The following is a 21,164-nucleotide window of genomic DNA, read 5'->3' on the forward strand; positions in this document are numbered from 1 at the left end:
CAACCTAGACAATGTGCATGTCCCCCACCAACTTACACAACAGCAATACATCTGTTATGTTTGCCCAATTATCCAATCACAAATAAAAGGCCAAACAAAATTAAATGTAACAATAATTTAAATGAAATTTTAAATAAAATAGTTTTCAATAAGTTGGCGGTATAGTTTGGTTATAATAAAATATAGTCTGGTTCGGGTAATGACGCATAAGCAAAATTACCGCGGGGTACGGAGCGCGAGGGCCTTGGGACCCCTGCCACCTCACGTACAAGCTTGCCAAGCCCAAAATTCCCCCCTTTATACTGTCTATTATCAGCATCCCCTCCTATTTTCGATTCATCACTCTGGTGTCTCCACCTTCATCTTTATCTTCACCACACATGTGCCACCATCTTTTAGGGGGCCGCACCACTCTTTCGGGGTCGTCCAGATGAAGGCCGCTCTTCTTCCTCAGGTGTACTTTATTTCACTTTTGGGTTACACATGCGCACCAAGCTAATATCATATATGCCAAAACCAAAATTATATAAGCCAATATCATAAATCTTGTAAATTAACATATTTCTGATTTCCACCCAAGTTTCCCCTCTTTCAATTAATTTTAGCAAGCTTTATCTGTCTCCTTTTCCTGCCTTGAATATCTGCAGAAAATAATGGGGGGGGTGGACCCTTCCCCTCTGCTTTCCTAGCTTTTTACCTTTTCAACCATTTTGTTATCTCCAAATATTGATTACTATATCCATATTGATTCCTGTTTCAATTTTATCAGCATGAATCACACCTATTTATCACACATCTAAAATAAAAGGGAGCTTCACAAAGTGAGAAATGCCTTCACTTTTAAAATTTTAAAAGGTTTATTAAACCTTAACAAAAAATACAACAAAGGACTGAATAAGGAAAAACTGGAGCCCGCATGACTATCGCCCACATGACTATCAGCCATGTGCTCCTCTACAAAATGGATGCTCTGCCTTTTATACCCTTAGCCCTTCCCAACATTTTGTCAGTCAACCCCTTCTCTGCTGTCCACTGGGGGAGATTACCTTCTTACATTTTGATTGGAGGTCGGATGTTGTTACTCTGCACCTCTTGGTAATAAGCCGGCCCTCTCCAAATGCCCTGGCTACTGAGGCTGTTACAAGGGAGAGGGAAAAGAGGACTATGGGGGGACATATTACAATAACATCACTATGCATCTTAACATACACATAATATCTATCTCTCAATTGTGAGAGCCAACTATTACATTACATGTCTATAACAACGCCCAAAGTAAAGAAAGAAAAATTCATCCCACAGCCCTTCTTAGAAGGTATTTATGTTATTACCCATTCAAGCATTAAATTGAATTTATCCTTTCCCCCAAGGCTGTGTTTGGCCATCCCACTGCTGTGCCATGAAGACACAAATGACCTGTTAGGACACCAGACATGATGTGCTCACCCTACTCCCATGTACCCTTTTCCTACACACCCCATCCTGCACGGACTTAAAATGTAAGGTTTGCAGCCAGCTCAGTGCCCCTGATTTACCCCGACCCCTGAGAATCTCCAGGCTGACAGCTGTGAGACAGGCATGGATGACTTCAGAGACAAGCAAGTGTCCCAAAGCCTGTGGAGGGGATTTTTTGTGGTATTCACAGACTGTTTCATATGTCAATACGAGAGGAGCGTAATTACCAGCTGAGAAACTGCAAGAAATAAATCAAGGCTGAATGAACAAAATGGAGAATAAAGAGAAGTGCAGAGGACACACTTATCTTAAAAGCATTACGGATGTATGTATTTATGTAGTCTGGGGAGCCTGGAAATATAGAAGAGCTTATGACTGCAAAGGAATGAATTCAGGGACTAGTCTATGGGGAGTATTTTTTTTTCTCTGTGACTTCAAACTTCTCTCAGCGCTTGCAGAGTTTTAGTCATCTGGCATGCAACAGAGGTACGACTTCCCCAAGGAAACTCTTCCTTGGCTTGAGCTGGAAAGGCTGCTGGGAGAGTCGGGGGAAAAAAAGGCTGCAAGCAGAGACGAAACCTTCTCCTCCTCCAGCCACAGAGCAGGTATGTGGAGATGTGTGTGAACCTGGGAGCCTGCTGGAAAGCTGCACTTTCAGCTGTGGGAGAGCTGAGGGCTCTGGTGACTTTGAGCTGTAGCTTTTGAAACTAACACAGATGAGGAAGGTACTGTATAAATAAAATGTTCTGTGTTTATGAATAGGCTGAGGAACTGGCTAAGCACATGTGTAGATGGCTCTATCCACCCAGTTTTCTATTTAATCCATCAGGGACTTGCACTATGTGAGTTAGGTAATTTATATTAAGGAGGCACCAGTTAGTTTATAACAGTACAGTTGTCATACACAGTATTCATTATTATTCTTCATATTTGCAGGAATAGAAAATGGGGAGATGATTGTTTTTTTTCTTTCTTCGCAGGACTTCAGTCTGTTTATGGTACTACTGCATTATAGCCTTCTGAACTAGGAGTGCTGCAGAGATCAGCATTGTACACTAATTAAATACCACTCAACCAACTCTCCAACACTGAATCCTAATATAGCCTTGGGCAAATCACACAATCCCTGGGTAAAATACGCAAAATGCTGTTTGGCTGGTCTGCTCTTCTTTCTGTCAGTGCTGTCATTGAGCTCTCCCAGCTGGAGCACGAGGTGTGAGATGGCAGATTATTTTGCTGCTCTTAAGATCCTGACGTCTTGAATGTCACCTTTGGGTGAACGATGATTTACTGAGACAGCTTTGCTGGATCTGGACTGTTATAATGAGAATGAATGTTTAGGCAATATTTGGAAGTAGTAAAGTTTTAGAAAATCATAGTTTACATAAAAATCACAGTAAATTTTCTAAGGCTAAGCCCAGTTATAATTTGGATAAAAGTATTTTTGATAAAAGACAAATATGCTTCCCTTAAATAGAAGCAATAATTTGGCTTTGCACAACAGTGATAATTTGGGGTTTTTACTAAGATGTATTAATTTATTCTTTAAAATAAACATACTACTCTAAAATGCGGAAATCCTCTAGTTTTCAAGAACAAAAATTTACAACCTGTCATCTCTTTTTTAAGCAGATGGTTACATCTTAGTGACTGTATCAGTGCTTGGCCTTTTACTAAAACAGTGATGGGTGGATTCAAGCATGGATATCAGTATTATGTAAATCAAATCTATCAGAAGTAATTTTCCTCACCTCATTTTGTTTCCTACTGGATTTTATAAAATCAGTACACCTTTTCCCAAATACTGACCTCACTGTCTATAAAAAATAATATTGCTGAATTAAAAGTGTATTTTATAAACTGGTAAGAAAATATTCTGGTTTGGTTCCTGAATCTGAATTTTGTTCTCCAGGGAGAGTATTTCATGCTTAGATAGTTTAATTTGCAAATGCCAGTACATGTAACTTTTTGCTGATATAAGAGTTTTCATTTTCCCATCTCCCTCTGTCCCTTTACCCATCACTCACAAATTCTCCAGGCTTGTGGGTTTCATTGAGTTCTTCTTCATTTACATTTTCTTTCCTGAAGAGAGTAGGAGGAAAAAGGGTGAATAAAGTAGGGAATCTGACTAAAACCTCAATAATTGGAGATGTTAATTTTTGGTGGGGAAATGCTGTTGGCTGAACGTCTGATAAAGATGTACATGAAGAGAGGGCAGAAATAGAACGAAGGAAGGCAGCAGCTTCAAAAGACAGGAGGAAAACCTTGGCTTTACAAGAGATGGATGAGTCTCTATTTTGATCTGTGGACTTGACGGCAGGAAGACATGGGGCTGCATCTGCCTGTGAGATGCCAAGCACAGTGTAGATTGCAGGAACAAAATAAACCAGGAGAATCAGCTTCTGGAGATTCTGCAGTTGTAGAGTGTCAGGAGCTGGAGCTGTGCTTCCTTCTCAAAGTCTGTTGCTCAGAATGGCATTGGATACTCTTTTTAATAGGGTTAATATTAATAGTGTCTCCATCTCCCCTGTGGGATGAATGACCACGGAGCTATTCCAGCCAAAAAGGAGCAAGACTTGTCCCACTCCTGCGTTTACAGTTCAGACCTACTTTCTAAGGCAGGAACTTGTTTTATTGACTTCTCTAAAGAGTTTGATTCATAGAGCTTGACACAGGACTCAAACAAAAGCAGTGCCTTAGAAAGCAGCAGCATTATGAATGGACAGACTCCAAAAGATCTGGAGACTCAAGACACAAAATCGTCAAGACATTTTCTTGTTCCTCTGAAACCCTTGGGAGCCTGCAGCAGTTCACAAACTGACTGGTGAGAGCCAGCAGCTAGGATTTGCTTTTTCTTCTTGCTCTGGGCCATGGTGGGGAAAGGGTTTTGAGGGGAGGTCTGATAAGGTGTCCCTCACTTTGGGTGACAGAGGATGAAATTCAACTGACATTCACAGAAACTGAGTAGGAAGTGACTCCTGAGACACCACCGGATAATAAGGATTTCACAGGGCTTGCAGGTGCAAACCCTTTGTGGTGGGTTTCAGTGCTGGCCAAACTCCAGTGCACTCACTAGAATATACTTACTTATTTCCTGCTGTGAGATAGGATTAGGAGGAAGGCAAAGTAGGCTCAAAACTTAAAAGGATATAAAGAAAACTTTATTAACAGTAACTAAAAAAAAGAAAGAATAATAAAAATCAGAATAAAACTTTTAGAACACTTCTCCTCGCCCTACAACCTTTTCTTTCTCATTCACAACACACAGAATTAAGTCAGTTTATCACTTCTAGAATAGCTTTTCTTCAGTTTACTTAGGGAGAGGAGTCCCTCTAGTAAATTCATGGAGACTTTTCTACAAGAAAACAGTTCTCTTGTGGCGTCTAATTTTCATGAATAGCAGCCACCCAGAAAAATTAAACCTGGAATTGTAAAGTCCCTCCCATTTTTCACAGATTTTCCCACAGCTGTGTTTATGGACCATGTCAAGTTATGGGATACTGTTTTAAGGATGAGATGTTCAAAAGCAAAGGTTCTCTTTATTTATTTCCCAGATCATCTTAATCTCCGAGAATAGAGGTCTTTTTCTTCTTTCCCTGGGGGCATAGAGTCTTCATCACTTTTCTCTCTCCTTGTTCAAGCTTTTTATTAAATTCACAGCTATTTCAACATTTGCCTGCTTTAACACAGGTTTGAACAATCCTTCCCCCCATAATTCTTCAATGCGTTATAGAGAAAAAAAAGTTTGATGGATCAATTAAATTTTTCTCTACAGCTTTATAAGAGGATTTTAGTCCTAAGATTAAGGCATCTCCTCACCCCTCCCATCTGGGACTTGACTTCTTCATCACTGACCTTGGTGTCTTTATGTTGCTTCTCTATGTGTCTGCACTTTGTCCTTTTCTCTCACTCGAGGGAGGACTGAAGCCCTGAAAGAGTTGATATCTTGCCCAGGGCCTGCAGATGGTCGGTGACCCTGACTGGGCTCAGTAGCTCACAGTGGGAGCTGTGAGGACTGCAGCTGGGCTGGGGCGGTGCCCGGTATCTCAGCAGCCAGACCAGAACTCAGCTGCCAGCGCACTGCGGAGGGGGCCATGGCTTCTCCTCCCGCTGCCTGGTGGGTGTGGACGAACCCCAATGGCAGCAGAATCTTGGCTGAGCCGGCCCGGTCCTGCCTGCTCCTGGGACCCGGCGGACCCCAGCTCAGCAGTGGGCAGGGCTTCATAGCGGCCCGATGTCAGCAGCCATGTCAGCAGCCGTGTCAGCAGCCCGATGTTAGCAGCCATGTTGGCAGCCGTATCAGCAGCCATGCTAGCAGCCGTATCAGCAGCCGTGTCAGCAGCCATGCTAGCAGCCGTGTTAGCAGCCATGCTAGCAGCTGTGGCACAGCCCGGCTCTGGCCCCGCGGCCTCCCCTCCCCTGCCCACCCGCCAATGAGGCCCGGCCCCACAGCAGAGCCCGCCCAGGCCGACCTGGCCCAGATGAGATAGGGGGGCTGGGCCGGATGAGTTACTTGCTCACAGGCCAGAAAAGAAAAGGCAGAATTCCCCGGGTTTTTTGGTTTTAGCATGGGAGCTCACAGAGGTGTATCAGTTTTCTCAGTGGTTTAACAGATTGTCAATTCTCAAAGCTAATTACTGATTGTTTTTTTTGTTACACACGGAGGAAACTGCTAGCAGCTTCTCTTAGAACATCACTTCTGTGATGCAAAACCAGCATACCATTTGGCATTGTTGGGATGGGACAGCCCTTGCTATTTTGTAGGCAAAAAAAGCTTGATTCTCTAGTCTGTGTGATGGAGATGATAATGATTGGGGCTTTGAGGAAGTGGTCTAATGGAATGTGTCCTTGCACATGGCAGGGGAATTGGATTATCTACAAGGTTCCTTTCAAACTGGGCCATTCTCTGATTCTATGACCAGTCTCTGACTGAGGCAGGTGACACTTGCCCTGCAGGGTGACACTTGCCCTGCAGGTGACACTTGCCCATACCATGCTAATGTTTCAGCACACTTTAAAGTGTAAACTGCTGGGTAGCCCAAAGCCAAAAATACTGAAAATTTGGGAAATCAGCCAAATGCTTTGGAGTCTTTGTTCACTGCCAGATCCCCTTTGGGAAAGGACAAAGATGGCAAGGACAGTACCAATCTTTCCCATTGCAGCTGGTGTCCTCTGAGAGTGTGGTTTTATTGAAGCAAAACCCTGAGCAGTAGAATCAGTGCATGCCCTTCCCTCCTGCTCTGGCATTTGTTTCTGTCCAGGCTCTTCTTTACAGTTCAGCTGGCACAGCTACCTGGTTACTCAATAAAACAGCTTGAGGAGCAGAGCTGTCTTTTTGGAAAGCACAAAATCTCTGCTATTTTTATCCCTGTAAATCCAAACTTTCTAAAGTGCTCTGAACATCCAGGTATAGAAAAATTGGAAGCTGCTATCATCCTGGCCACTTGCTGCTCTTAATTAGAGGCATGATGTTTGTAGTTAAAATCAGATCAAAATATCGTACTAAAAAAAAAATGTATTTATTTTCCTTGGAGACCTCAAATATTTGAGGTTTTCCTTGCAAGGCATCTGTGCTTTTCAAGTGCTATTGCATACTGCTGACAAGGCAAGCTCTAAAGCCAGAGCATCCAAAAGGTGTTTAAATCTCTGAATAGCACAGTGGTCCCCAGTTTCAACATGAGTTTCCTGCTTACCCCACGGGGATTGCAGATGGAGAGCTTTACTCCAGGGAGCATGCCAAAGGGATGAAGTGGAAAACAGCACTGCAAAGTGAAGCTCAAGACATGACATGCATGGGGGAAGGTGATCAAAACTAACGTGAAGAGAGCCCAGTCAAGGGAAACTCTTCTGAGATTGTGATAATCTCACTGGTGGACAGTCCTCCTGAGAGCTTAACGAGTATTCTTCTATCCATTGCACCTAATCATGCCCTCCCCTGTCACCTTGCCATAGTATTTTTATTGCTGGACATGCAACATGGTCCAGTGAAAGATGTCCCTGCCCATGGCAGGGGGACTGGAACTAGATGAACTTTTAGGTCCTTTCCAATCCAAACCATTCTGAGATTCTATAAATCTGTGATTTAAACCTCTCGTTTCAGGGTACATTACCAAGCAAACTAAGAGCCCAGCTGTTTGGTGTAGTATTTCAGCCATGGGAAAATTGTGTTGTGGCAGTTCAGGCTTGTGTCTCTGGGAGAAAACAGCAGGGAAATCTGTGTAGAGGTGGATTTTCCTGAAGCAGGACTTAATTAGCAAAAGGAAATGAGAAAACCAGCTGCTCCAGCTCTAGAGGGCAGCACAAAATAATAAATAAACAGCTGAACTTGGGCAATTTGAAATCATCTTCTACATGACAAAAGCACCCCTTTGCAGTGGGAATACTTCCCACTTGATCTAGTATATTCAGCACTGTCTACTTACAGCCAAAAATTCAGCAGCTCATCTGAAAATGCCTTTATGGAGGCCTTTAGCCCTAATTCCTGCCTCATGCCATGAAAATCCATCAAGGGTGTTGTAGCCAGCAATGGACCCACTCCTGCCAACAGACTGCAATCACACTCTCATTAATAGGATGATTGCAAAAAGAGAAAAATTATTTCTTCCAGAACAGGTTTCCAGATTTTGGGATTTATAATTATCAGCCATGAATTTTAAACATTTAATCTGCAAACACTGTTTCCTTAAAGACGCAGAGAGAAATTTAGGTGCAGGAGACTGCAACCCTGCAGGAATGTAACTGGCAGACACACCCAAAATAAACACACTGTCATGCCCCACGCACACAGCCAAACAATGGCATCGCCAATAAGTTACTTATCCTCTGGAGAAAACCCACAGCCTGATCCTGACAGCTCCTCTGGCAAAAATCCCCTTGTCTCTCAATGCCTGCCCCAAGGAAGGGCTGCAGGATGTCACACAGTAGCTGACTCTGTCCAGAGCACAGCGGTGGCTAGGACCCAGCAAGAGCCCGGGGAGGAGTGGAGAGGAAGACAAGCAACATAATTTAAAGCAGACACTGTCCCAAATATGGTTATTTCCCTGAAAATGCCTTCATTCTGAAGTTATGAGTGAACCACTAGGTGTCCTGAATGGGTGAACATGAGCCTGAAGAATAATTGCATCAATACCAGGACTGAATTGATTTTGAAGAGCTGGACATGCTTTTTAAAGAGATGATAAGCAGTGTTTGGGGATGCAAGAAACCCTTGAAACAAGGTAAATGTGAAATAGTCACTCTTTTACACCTGAAGGCTCTTACTTAGTAGGAAAGAGTCTTGTGTGGAAAAGGATCAGACCCTGAGGAGTGTGATTTTTGTTCTGTGTGTTCTCTTGTATTTAACTTTCCTTGGCACGGGAGAGCATCTCCGTTAATTGTCTAGGCAATAATAAAAATTACGTTTGGGGGAAATCTGGAAAGTGCTGCTTTTATTAGCTGCAAACAACATCTGTGAAGTAGTTTCAGGATTAATAATTGTGATAGAGATGGAGGCAAACATTGTTCTGAAGTGGAAACTGGGAATAAATTGTTACTATTTCATAGTTTGAAATGTGTATTGGGGCAAATTACTGGTCTTCTCTGCTCTCTCTGCCTTTCCTACTTTTTAAGTGGGCATTTTTCTAGAATTATTTGACTGACTTGTTAATATTCCTTGGGGATGATATTGACTTAAACCACCTGCATTTTTCAGCTGAGGTTGACAGTGCGTGATTTTGAAGTGCTGTAATGGAAAGCTGTGGATTTAAATAGGGTTCAGAGCTCAATCCTCTGAGTTATGCTGGGGTTTCTATCACAGCTTCCAGTGGGAGCAAACTGGCACTGATGATGAAGCTACTTCTACTCTGGGAAAGCCTCAAAGCAATAAAATCTCCTTTGAGTTGTTGCTACTGCTGCTCCCAAACTGTTTTTGTAAGCTGTGGATGGAGAGATCAATGCCAACAGGAAGGGTTTAGTGTTGGTAAACATCCTCTTGCACACCAAGGGAATGGGGGTCCTGTAACCCTGAGCTTGGCACAGGGAGAGCGTGGGGGATGCTGAGACCTGCCCAGAGGGTAGAACAGAGGGGAATGTGTCACACCAGAGGTTGCTGAGAAGGATCTAAATGTTGTTCAGAGAAAAGCTATGCAGGAAAAGCTCCTCCACTGGACAGCTGAACTGAAAACTACCCTAGGAATAGAGTCTCCTTGAGAAAGGAGGTTGGGCTGTACCATGGCAGGTCAAGAGGAAGTAGCTTCAGGTTGTGCCAGGGGAGGTTCAGTTTGGATATTAGGAAAAATTTCTTCACCACAATGGGTGTTAAGCACTGCCACAGGCTGCCCAGGGCAGTGGTGGATAACCCATCCCTGTAGGGATTTAACAGATGTGTGGATGTGGCACTTAGGAACATGGGATAGTGATGGTATGGCAGTGCTGGGAGAACAGTTGGAGATGATGGTCTTAGAGGGCTTTTCCAAACTAAATGGTTCTGTGAGGACAGAGTCTATGTTGCCTTATGCGGGAAGAGACCACCACATCCTTGATGACCTTCAGTATGTGACAGCCACCTTAGAAACACCTTGGGGGACAGCTTCCTTGCTTATTACAGATTTGCCTTACACAGCAAACCATTACATCAATTTTTTTTTAATTTATTTCTTTTTGATGTTCAAATACATTAATTTCCCAGTTGCTTTATAAACCTAAAATTTAGGAAGTTATAAAGTGTGTTAAGCCTCTGGACTGTGTCAGGTTTATTATTTAAGAGGCAAAGAGACCTTTTTTTGCACTGACAGTATGATAAGGGAAGACATTGCAGATCACATGGGCCACATACTGTTCCTCAGGGTGGTGCCAGTTGTGGCTAATATCCTCAGCTTAATTCATTTTGTCTGAACAGAAAGGATTTCCCTTTGAGGGCTTGGAGAAAAGCCTTGTAATCATTGGTATGTTCACCTTCTATCACCACCTCAGCAAACTAATACTCAAATGATAAAAATAGATTTCTCCTCCTTAAAGGAGGTTCCAGCTGCTCCAAGCATGGGGAATGAAGAACAGAGGGGGACAGTGGAAACATTATAGATGGTGATATTGGCAATTCCTCTTTCCATCAGATGATTTCAGCATATTTTGCAAACATTGATTCAAGGGTAGAGAATTAACAACCTTGGTTTGGTTTTAACAGGGAGGAACACACTTCTGATCCCATTACTGAGACCTGCTCTTGCACCTTGGGGTCACAGGTCATGATCCATCACTGGGGTTTTCTTGTGAAATGGAAGGAATACACAAACTGTACACAGAGTAGGTGTGGTCTAGTCCTTCCCAGTTTCTCTATTCCTAGTACACAGCTCTGTTCTCTGGTTCTGGGGAGGGTAGAATTAGGCAGAATCTTATCAGGAACTTGTTGGCATTGCTGTTCAGTGACTGTCAGTGCTGTAAGGGGCCATCAGCTGCATCCATCCAAGTGGATAAGCAGAGGGATCTCCATCAGCTGAGAATGATCCCATCTCTTTTGTTTCCAGCTCTTCAGTGCTGTGTGGGCGGAAGCCACTGAGTACATTGATGCCAGTGGTTTGTGCATGGGTTTGGGGTTGCATTTGGAGCTGTTTGAAGCAGTAATACCTGCCTTCGGCTTTGGTTCTGTTTTTCCCCATTGTCCAGTGACAGGCCTCCCAGAGGTCTTTGCTTCTTTTGCAGTTCTGTGCTCTTTTATGGAATGCTTTCCAAACAGTTACATTCTTACGAATTCTCTGTTTCACTCAAATCTATTATGTTTTATATCCATTATATTTATATATTATATCTGTCTCTTTGTAAGGCTGACAATTTGTCCTTGTCCATGGCAGAGGGATTGCACCAGATGGCTTTTAAAAGTCCCTTCCAACCCAAGCCTGAGAGAGTTCAAGAAGCATTTGGACAACACTCTCATACACAGGGTGTGACTCTTGGGGATGGTGCTGTACAGGACCAGGGATTGAACCCAGTTATTTTTGTGGGTTTCTTCCAATTTTACATATTCTGTGATTCTGTGGGACATATGGTTCTATGATCTCCTGTCAAATGTATTTATAAGCCTGTCCATACCTGGAGCATGTAAAATGAAAAATCTCAGTCCACTCCTGTTCTGGTTTGAAAGCAAAACCAGTGAGAGACTCCAATTCAGAAATACAATTTATTAGGAAAAGGAAAAAAACCACCCAAAATACATGCAATAATACAACAGAAAAACCACTGACAGAGTCAGAATACAACCTGACACGCTGCTAGGGTGGTGGTAGCAGTCCAGATGAAAAGGTCTTGTTGAAGTGGTGATCCCATAGAAACCATCTGGTAGCTCTTGTCATCTGGAAACCAGTGGGTAAGGGCAGCTTGTTCTGTCCCAAACCCCAGATTATATCCAGGTGGGGATGCTTAGCTCCTCCTCCCTGGGCAGAGCATCTCACAATGGGCTGGTATCGTTCTGAGTCATGCGGTGGGTCCTTGATTAAACAAAAATGGCTCCTGGAGGGAGTTATCTCTGAGTCATGAGGCAAGACATTTATGGGCTCATTAACAGGAGATAAGGAAAAACAATGCCTCTCCTGGTTTCAGCAGCTCTTGAGGATGGGAATAGAATGCATCTTTATATTGTAACCTAGGACAACTCCTTAAGCTGTTGGCATTAACTCAACAAGGATACACATGTAAAAGTTCTTTAATGCTCTGGGATAAGAGGAGTAGGCAATGTTGTAGGAAATGGCAGCTGTTCCCACTTCTGGTTGTTACTGAGCGACACCTATTGGCTTTGCTCAGGATATGGCACCCAGAACTTAAGCCCAATTGAAAGCACCGCTGCTGTGTCTGTGGGGGGTGTGTGAAGATAACTCCCTCTTCACTAGTTTTCTTTCTCCATGATGCCAGACACCCTGTCCAGCTTGAACATCTGGACTTTGTTGACTGTCCTGGATATCATTTAGGCAGCAGCTGAAATCACACTGGGGAAAACCCATTAAATGCCTTGGACCTTCCTTTCAGATCCTCAGAGATGGCTTAGTTTATTGCACTGCTTGTGTTCTTCTCCATATTAGATGATGACCTGGTGCCAGCTTTTGCATGTGTTGACCACTGTGTCCCATATGAAATCTAACTGTAGTTATTTTTACCCACAGAGCCATGAAACTGTACATCATCTTCTTCCTGGCAGTGGTGAACAAAGAAACCTCTAACTACCAACTTCCCGAGGGGACATCCTGTGAAATGGTAAGGCTGTCTCTCTACTTAGGTTCCTTGAGATCCTGAGTGAGGTTGGGACTCCCTTGTTACAGGCACTGCACAAGAAGCTACAGTGTCTGAGAAGGGAAACCCCGATGACCAGGATTCCTGAGATGGCAGAGGTGGGATTTGCAGGTTTAGGGGATGCTTAGCAGTCTGTCATCAGGCTGTGTCCTTGTTGTAGTCACAGGACACTAAGGGGAGGGGGAGAGGGGTGGGCAAGAAGGGTCATTATCTCAGCTTTTTTCCTAAGGAGGAGCTGTTTAAAAGAAATTTGACTTGATTTCCCTAAGATTGTACAGGGTTTCTGTGGCTAAGACAGAGAAAGAACTTAGACTTCAAATCAACTTCTTTATATCATTTGTTCTTTGTACTTTCATTAAAACATCTTCTGTGAAATACTTCTATACCAGGTCTTTTGTAATAACAAGTAGACTGACCTCCTCTGCCCTGCCACAGCATTTCTGCCAGGGAAGTTGTACCTGACTTCTGCTGGAGTGAAGAGAAATGACAAAGACTCTTGCTCCAGTACAAAATCTGCTCCTTGAATTTTTGCAAGCACCTGGTACAATATTATAAATGTTATTTGCAACTGAGATTTCTCTCTTCCCTCCCCAAGTGCTTCTGACTGTACCAGGATGTTTAAAAATACTTTCTTTTCCCCCCCTTGAACATTGAAGCTGTTCAGCACAAATCCTCAAGAATTTCCAAAATAGGGAAAAAATAATTTGCTAGCTGTACACATCTCCCTTGTGGGACTCATTCCATTCCTGCCCACCCTGCCATATTGCTGCACTTCCTGAATTCCAGAGAAATTAAGACCTAGTGTATATATAAAAAGATCTTGGGAAGGTGACTGGGTAGCTCAGCTCCTTGGCTGGAGAGGGAACACTGATGCAGCCACTGTAACCAGGGCAGCCTGGGTCCCATGTCATAGTCGCACGAAGGCTGGATGAGCCATGCAATAATCCCTGCAGTTTCATCCCCTTTCTTGATGGGTCACAGACCAGGCTTATTGCTGAGAAGTAAACACATGCTTGCTTGCACTAGTCCACTGTAAACTGCTTTCATCAAGCCAACAACACAACTACTCTGGGATAAAATGAGCCCTGACAGAAAACACACTGCTGTCGGGGGCCAGGATGCTCATCTGATGTAAATCAATAGCTCAGTGTTGCTAATGTCCATACTGATTGCCTTCCTTCACTGGCATTTCATGTGGATCTAAACAGCTCAAAGAAAGAAGGAGCTACTGGATTAGCTGGCTAGGTGTCATTGACAGTCCTGTATTGCATCACAGCCTCACTCTTTTATATGGTACTTTCCCTGTGGTGACACCTTTAGAATAGCAAAGGCTCAGAAATGGAAACTTTAATCTCAAATCTCACAGAAGAGGCATGAGTTAGAAACCTGTGCCATGTTCTGAGTCACCACTGATAGTTCTATTGCTGAACTAAACTCTCCTACAAAAGGTTTTAGGAACTAAGCAGTCCCTACCAGACCCCTGACATGGGGTGAACTGCACTGATTATACCAGTTACAGCACATCTATCAGTTTGTGAGACAGTAGGGAACATATCAAATGTCAGGATGTTCTTCCTAACTCACATTATTTTTCAAGGATAGACAAAGCTTCAACTGTATCATATTTTACTTCCCAAAGAAATATGATTTTGCTAATTCCTGTTAATTGGCAAAGGAGGAGATTTCAAATAATTTATAAGAGGGAAGGGATTTTAGAAAATTCTATTTCACCTTGCTTTGAGGTGATGCAAGGACAGGTACATAACCAGATGTCATAGGTCAGCTGATGTGTGGTATCTGGGCAAAATGCTAAGGTTTGATTGCCTGAGCAGCTCTTCTAAGAATGGTCAAGGACACCATACAAGTATAGGTCAGTGCCAAGTGGCTCCAGCCCAGACTCTTGGTTCAAATGTTCATGAATTGATAAAAGAGAACCCAAGGGCAGGCTTGAGTCGAACTCCTTTTTGTAGGGCTCTTACTGAGGTGGCTGACAACTTCCACCCAGTGCTGGGCAGTGAAGAACTGGAGTCAGAAACCAAATGATGCCCAGCTTTTGAACTGTTGGGTAATTTTTTATTTTTTATTTTGCCAGCATCTTAATGGGACCAAGTGGTCCTCACCCTCCAGTACTTCTTGGCAATGGACTTGAAACAAACTGATGGCAGCACTGGCAGAGGTGATGGAAGTCAGAACAAGAGATTGACAAAAGTCTCTATTCCAGTCTCAGGCTACCAACCCATTGGACTAAGGGGTGACAGGCGAGGAGATAAACCAAACAGATGCTGTTTGCTCCATTCCACAGAGACATGCTTCATCTTTTTTCCTACTGCTGATGACAATGAAATTCATGCAGTTTGAACCTTGGGGGAGAAAATATGGTGCAGAGGAGACAAGATAAGAAATTTAGTGAGGATCAAAATAGTCAGTGAAAAGGAAGGAGAGCTTAAGAAGAAAAATGAGAGGGGAAATGTTATAGGAACAAATGGCAGACAGTGTGAGGTGTAGATTTTATTAGTCCCTTTTATAACTGGGATGGTTCCGTGGATGCAGATTAAAAACCAAATCATGCAAGATACATGGTGAACAGTAGCTGACCTCTCCCCCATCAACTTCAATGAAAAGCAGATTGTTGGCATTGACAGGAGTTGCATCAGGACTTTGCTAAGATTCTAGCTGCTCAGGAGGAATGGAGGGTGCTCAGCAATTGCTGGGATCTGGCTGAAAGTGTGAGAAAAAACCTGGCATCTGCCTTAGGATGCAAAGCAGTTTCTTCTTTTTCACTCTGGATTTTTGTATCCTCCTGGCTTCTTCCTCTTCCACAAATGAGTAAGAAGAGGTTTCCTGCCCTGCTATTCATGCCTAGGAAATAAGGCCCACTCTGGGCATAATTTAACTGAAATGAGGAATTGTACAATGACTTTGCAGGAAATAAATATTTTCAGGGAGAAGTCAGAAAATTTCCTTCTTTTTTTTTTTTTTAATTTCTAATTTTTTTTTTGAGCTGCGGGAGATTTGAGTGAGTTGGAGGGAAAAGAAGAAGGGGTTTAAGTTTTAATAGCCAGTTTACTTGGGATCATTGGGAAAAATGTGTTATGGGAGCAGCTTGTGTACATCTAGAGTTGAAATGAGCACTTGCACTTCTCTGGCACATTCTTGTGTGGTCTCCAGAACTAAGATGATGCAAAAGAGATGCACAAAATGCTGACTAGTGCCCCACTTCTGCTAAACAGATCTGCCACTTCATTCACTCAAAGTTCATATAAAACAGTTGAGATTTAATATCTTTGACTTTTAATATTTGCTTGATTTCTGAAAAGCTTCATGTCATAGTATCTGGATTCTGCTCTTCCTTCCTTCCTTCCTTCCTTCCTTCCTTCCTTCCTTCCTCTTTTCTTTCTCTTTTATCCCTTCCTAGAACTTCCCTTCTCCAGACACCCAAATACATTAATAACAAGACTTTTTCTCCAGCAAATTAAATGCTGCCTAAGCCTTTCACATTCCAGTTCCTCCTGCTACTGTATGTTCTTCTTAACAACAAAACCGAACTTGATGGTTATGTAAGGATGGTTGTGTTCATGTTTCTAATGTTTCCTTATGAACGTGCACATAAAGTTTGTCCTTCTGCTGAGAATTGGCCTGAAAAGGCCTGACCCTAACTGCACATCCCATCTTTTTCCCTCTCAAAACCTGAATTTCCATAATTTGTGTTTTCAGTGTTGTATCACAGTGTCTTGTGTGGGTGGCTTCATAAGGCATGCTCTCCATGCAAGTAGAAGGGAACTGTTGCCTTAGGAAAAGGATAAACTGGAAGATAAAAGTGGAATGAGTTTGGAGATTGGTGTCAGAAGTGTCTCAGTTGTTGAATGACCCTGTTTGATTAAAGCTGCCTTGCTTAACTAAGCCATGGCTAAGGGAAGGCATATTTCACCATGTGACTATGAAGGAGAGACAGGGTTTCTGTTATAGGATCCTTATAGGTTTATATACCTCCTTGCTCTGGAACCCATGTTGCCAACAGAGTGAAGCTTTTCCAAGTACTGCTTACGCTGCAAGTAGAGTCTGCAAATTGTAATACAGTGATGAAAGTGAGAAAATGAAACATCAGCACAAAAATGAGTGCTTGATTGCAGAGAAACTTGGGACTGTTCAAATGAGTCTAGCAGAAAGGTACAAAAAGGAGAACTTTTAGTAGGTATCACATGCAGATTAAACTTACTGTTCAAAGTCAGAAATCTCTTTAAAATTAAATGAGTGCTGTTAGTTGCAAAGGAGCTAATTGGGATTGTTGTTCTTGCTGTCTGAATGCTCAGAAAAAGTGATCAGTGTTTCAGAAGCAGCATCTGCCTGGATGATGAATGTTATTTTTCTTATATTTAATGCAAATACATTTTTCATTTGTCATATGACAACTCCTTTTCTCTTTTTCTGGCAGGCAAACTCTCAGGCATTTTGCCACAACAAACACCTCCATCAAATCCCTCATGAACTCTATCCAAATGTAAACAAAATAGATCTGTCAGGAAATCTGATTCAAAGCATTCCTGAAATGTCATCATCATTTTACACTTCTCTTCAGTGCCTGGATTTAAGCTCTAACCAGATAAGTTTCATCACACCTGGAGTCTTCGCACACATGAAGAGTTTGCTGGAAATAAATTTAGCCAACAATCACTTATATGAGCTTGCTCAAAATGGCACAGAGGGGATTGGACTCTTACCCAAGGTGGAAGTACTGGACTTGTCCCACAACAGTCTGTACAATGGGATGGCTGAGTATTTCATTAAAGAAGCTCCAGCACTGCAGTATCTTTCCTTGGCAGACAACAGCATTATAATGATTTCCCAAAAGATGTTTCAGGGATCTCCCAATCTTGTGGAGATAGATCTTCAGAGCAACATCATCATGGAAATAGAAGAAGGTGCTTTTGAGACTCTAGTGAGCCTGTCCAAACTCAATCTCTCAAAGAATTCAATTACTTGCATCTCTGATTTTAACCTCAGGCAGCTGGAGATACTTGACCTTAGCAGGAACAGCATTGAGACCTTCCACACCACAAAATCAGATGATGAATATAGCTTAAGGTGTTTGGATCTGAGTGAAAACAAGCTGTTTCATTTTCCAGTGTTCCCTCAGGTAAATAAGCTGGTAACTCTGAATTTATCAAAGAATTTAATCCAGCTCACTGCTGAATCTCCTCATCATAAAACGGACTATGTGAAAAATGAATGGCTAAATGCTTCTTTCCATCTTCTTGACCTGAAGCAAAGTAGAAACAAAAGTTCTCTTTATTTATCCCAGCTTGTATATTTAGACTTAAGTTATAATGAAATAAAATCCATTCCAGATGAGTTCTTTGAATCAATGTTGTCCCTTCACACCCTTAATCTCAGTAAAAACTGTCTTCAGTCATTTGTCATAAGTTATGACAGTGCATTGATGTCTTTAACTGTCCTTGACTTGAGCTACAATGCTTTGCAGACCCTTCTCCTCGATGCTGGTACATTGTCAAACTTGAAGGAGCTCTATGTTCAAAACAACTATCTTCAAACACTGCAGTTTGACATCTTCTCAAATCTTCCTAGCCTTAGACTGCTTAACCTACAAAGCAATAATATCAGCCTTTGCAGCATGTACTCAGGATTAGCTAAGCAAAGACTTGCTGGAGAGAAAAGTGGTTGTGTATCATTTGTCAATTCTCCTGCTCTTCAGTACTTGTACCTAGCTGACAACATGCTGAGCATCCTACCAGCATACAGCTTCTACAAGACTTCTCTGGTTGTCTTGGACCTCTCCATGAACCCTGGACTGAATATAGAACTTAAAGCATTATCAGGTCTGGAAAAGTCTCTGGAATGTTTGTATTTATATGGTAATAGCCTGATAGATTTAAATATTGACTTGCCTTGTTTTAGTCACCTTAAACATTTAAACCTCTCTGAAAATCAGCTGAACTGGCTGCCTAAGTGGGGTAGTGACTCTCCACTAGAGGTTCTGGACCTACGGAACAACAGGTTCAGTACATTACAGAACAGCAATATTTTAGCATTAGAAAATTCACTTAAAAACTTGTATCTCACTGGGAACCCACTCGACTGCTGTGGAAACATCTGGCTTTCATCCATGATCCAGAACAAAAATGTCCAGATCCCCAATGTGGAGCATTTAACGTGCCAGCATACTCGGAATTTTGGGTACCAGGATGAAATGCACATCAAGAACATTAGACCAGAAGACTGTGAAAAAGAGGATCTGAAGAAAATCAACTTCCTTACTATATTAACATTTGTGTTGGTTTTATCAGTGATCATCATTGGTGCGGGTTCATTTTTTTGCTTCCGCAGGCAAAACTTTACCCATCAGTTTAAAGCATAGTAACACAAAATGTCTTGAAAACTGAAGAAATCAGGTGCTGCACTGACAGTGTGTAGAAATAAAGGGTAAAATTCTCATCTTTGATTTTCAGCTGTGGATTTTAAATGCTTTTGAAGTACCCTGAATTACACCATGTATGGGTTGCACGGATTTGAAGGAGAATTTGCTATGTTTTGCCGATCCATGGTTTAACTCAAAGAGGAGTAAATTTGCCCTTGTGTGCAATATATATTTAACTGAGTTTAATGTGAAGAAAGTCATCTCTGGGGTGAAGGCTTTTTTAAAAAAAATCCTGGAGCATGAATTTCCACCAGCTAACATTGAACTGAAAGAAAAACTATTGGAAACTCACTGCATATGATTTCATTTTAATGCAGAAGAATAGTATATCTGTTTTTAAAGGCCACGGGAGATTAGACTGCAAAAAAAGTGTTTTGAAGATACCAGTGTGAAATAATGCATAGGGAACCCAGTCCTGGGCCATTATTCAGATCTTTCTACTGTCTTTCCCCCAAAATATATTATTGTCTAAAGGATGTGCTGCAAGAAGAATTCTGTAGGTCCTCATTCTGTGATGTGTTTAACATGGCTAGCCTGTTGCATTGCTAGAAGTTGACACTGACAAATGTTATGTCCCATACTCTCACAGAAAATTCACCGTTTTGGAGAGAACATGACAGTGAGTGGGAGCCTGACCTGCTAACAGGGTTCAGTAGCTTTGAAAAGGAACTACATCAGTTCTTCTGTTAATGCCAGGAACTGCCCATTCGGGCACACAGAAGTAGTGGTCAGCCTGAAATCTGTCTAGGTAAATAACTCAGAGTCAAATTGCTGCTCCATTTCTGTTTCTTCCAGCTAGTGAATGTCAAAACTACCACACTACAAAATGGTGTATAATTCTATTTTTTAAGCAATTATGAATGAAACTGGCAGATGGTTTTCATTATGGAATTTTTTACAATTAAAACAGCTTTGAATTTTGTAAAAAGTACAAGGCAGTGGACGTATTAAAGCACTAGCTTGGAATGCTCCACAGATGGAAAGAAATGTCTTCCTATTTTTCTATGGTATTTGGACTCCACCTTAGACCTTTACCTCTGGTCCTGAAGCAGAGACAGCTGCTTTATATTATAGAGTACAACCAGTCGAGAATAAGGAGATGTACTGGAGATGTAGGCAAGAATGTGGGACAGGTTTCTCAGAAAAGTTGTGTTTGCCCCATTCCTGGATATATTCAAGGCCAGATTGGATGGGGTTTGGAGCAATCTGGTCTAGCAGAAGGTATCCCTGCCCAGGGCAGGGGATTGGGACAAGATGATCTTTAAGGTCCCTTCCAAACCAAACCATTTTGTGATTTCTGTGATCCTATGAATTTGAACAAACCATCAGCAGCAATAGGGCCTGATTTAACATTTACCGAAGCAAATGGCTCAAGCACTTAATCTTGTAGAAGGCTTGCACAAGCAGCAATCCCAGGGATTAGTTGGAAGCTCAAAAGCAAGCCAAACTGTGAGCTCAGATGCTGATTTGCCACAGACTGAGTTCATGGCTTTTTTGTCAAGCATGGCAAGACTATTTCTCCTACTGTGAGAGCCACTGTTACCTTGGCTGCTGTGACTAGAATTTGTTAATAACCTGATGACAGAGCCAAACTCATTTAAGTAACAGTTTTAACATGGCGATTGTTTTGCTCTACAAAGAGGAAGTTCTTGTTATTACTGTGAGACTAATTAGATTTGCATTGACTTCCCTGGGAGCAGAAATAGTTTTTGGAGGAATAAGTCTCAGAAGTGCAGCATGGCTCATTTGGATTTTTCTGTTAGCAGCATAGGCAACCAAGTAGTGATATGAACATGCTTCAGCCAATTCTTTTAATCTGGGTGAGATGAGAAGTGTGAGGGGAAGAAAATATGAATGAATTTACAAAGAGAGGGAAAACAGGGAAAATGGGAGCTCTACAATACATTGTTCAAAATTGTTCAAAATAGGGATATGTATATGACAGCCCCACCTTTTGCCTCTCCTCTGTGCTACTGTGCCTGCAAGAAGACTGAATGACAGAGTACCCGATCCTCCATCAAAG

General features: G+C 42.2%; 1 protein-coding gene across 2 annotated transcripts; it reads left to right on the forward strand.

Moving 5' to 3' along the window:
- The first annotated feature begins 2,013 nt into the window (after positions 1 to 2,013).
- On the forward strand, positions 2,014 to 20,880 carry LOC121345448 (transforming growth factor beta activator LRRC32-like). 2 transcript variants are annotated; one of them, XM_041422399.1, is made up of 3 exons: positions 2,014 to 2,060; positions 12,582 to 12,672; positions 17,141 to 20,880. In XM_041422399.1, the coding sequence occupies exons 2-3, from the start codon at positions 12,586 to 12,588 to the stop codon at positions 19,079 to 19,081; spliced, it is 2,028 nt and encodes a 675-aa protein (XP_041278333.1). In that variant the 5' UTR covers positions 2,014 to 2,060; positions 12,582 to 12,585; the 3' UTR covers positions 19,082 to 20,880. The 2 variants fall into 2 exon arrangements, with proteins under 2 accessions (XP_041278333.1, XP_041278331.1); XM_041422397.1 differs by lacking the exon at positions 2,014 to 2,060 and adding an exon at positions 8,526 to 8,672.
- The last annotated feature ends 284 nt before the right edge of the window (positions 20,881 to 21,164 follow it).

This window comes from Onychostruthus taczanowskii, unplaced genomic scaffold, assembly GCF_017590055.1.
Source record: "Onychostruthus taczanowskii isolate IOZ18803 unplaced genomic scaffold, ASM1759005v1 scaffold73, whole genome shotgun sequence".
In the NCBI taxonomy this organism is placed as follows: Eukaryota; Metazoa; Chordata; class Aves; order Passeriformes; family Passeridae; genus Onychostruthus; species Onychostruthus taczanowskii.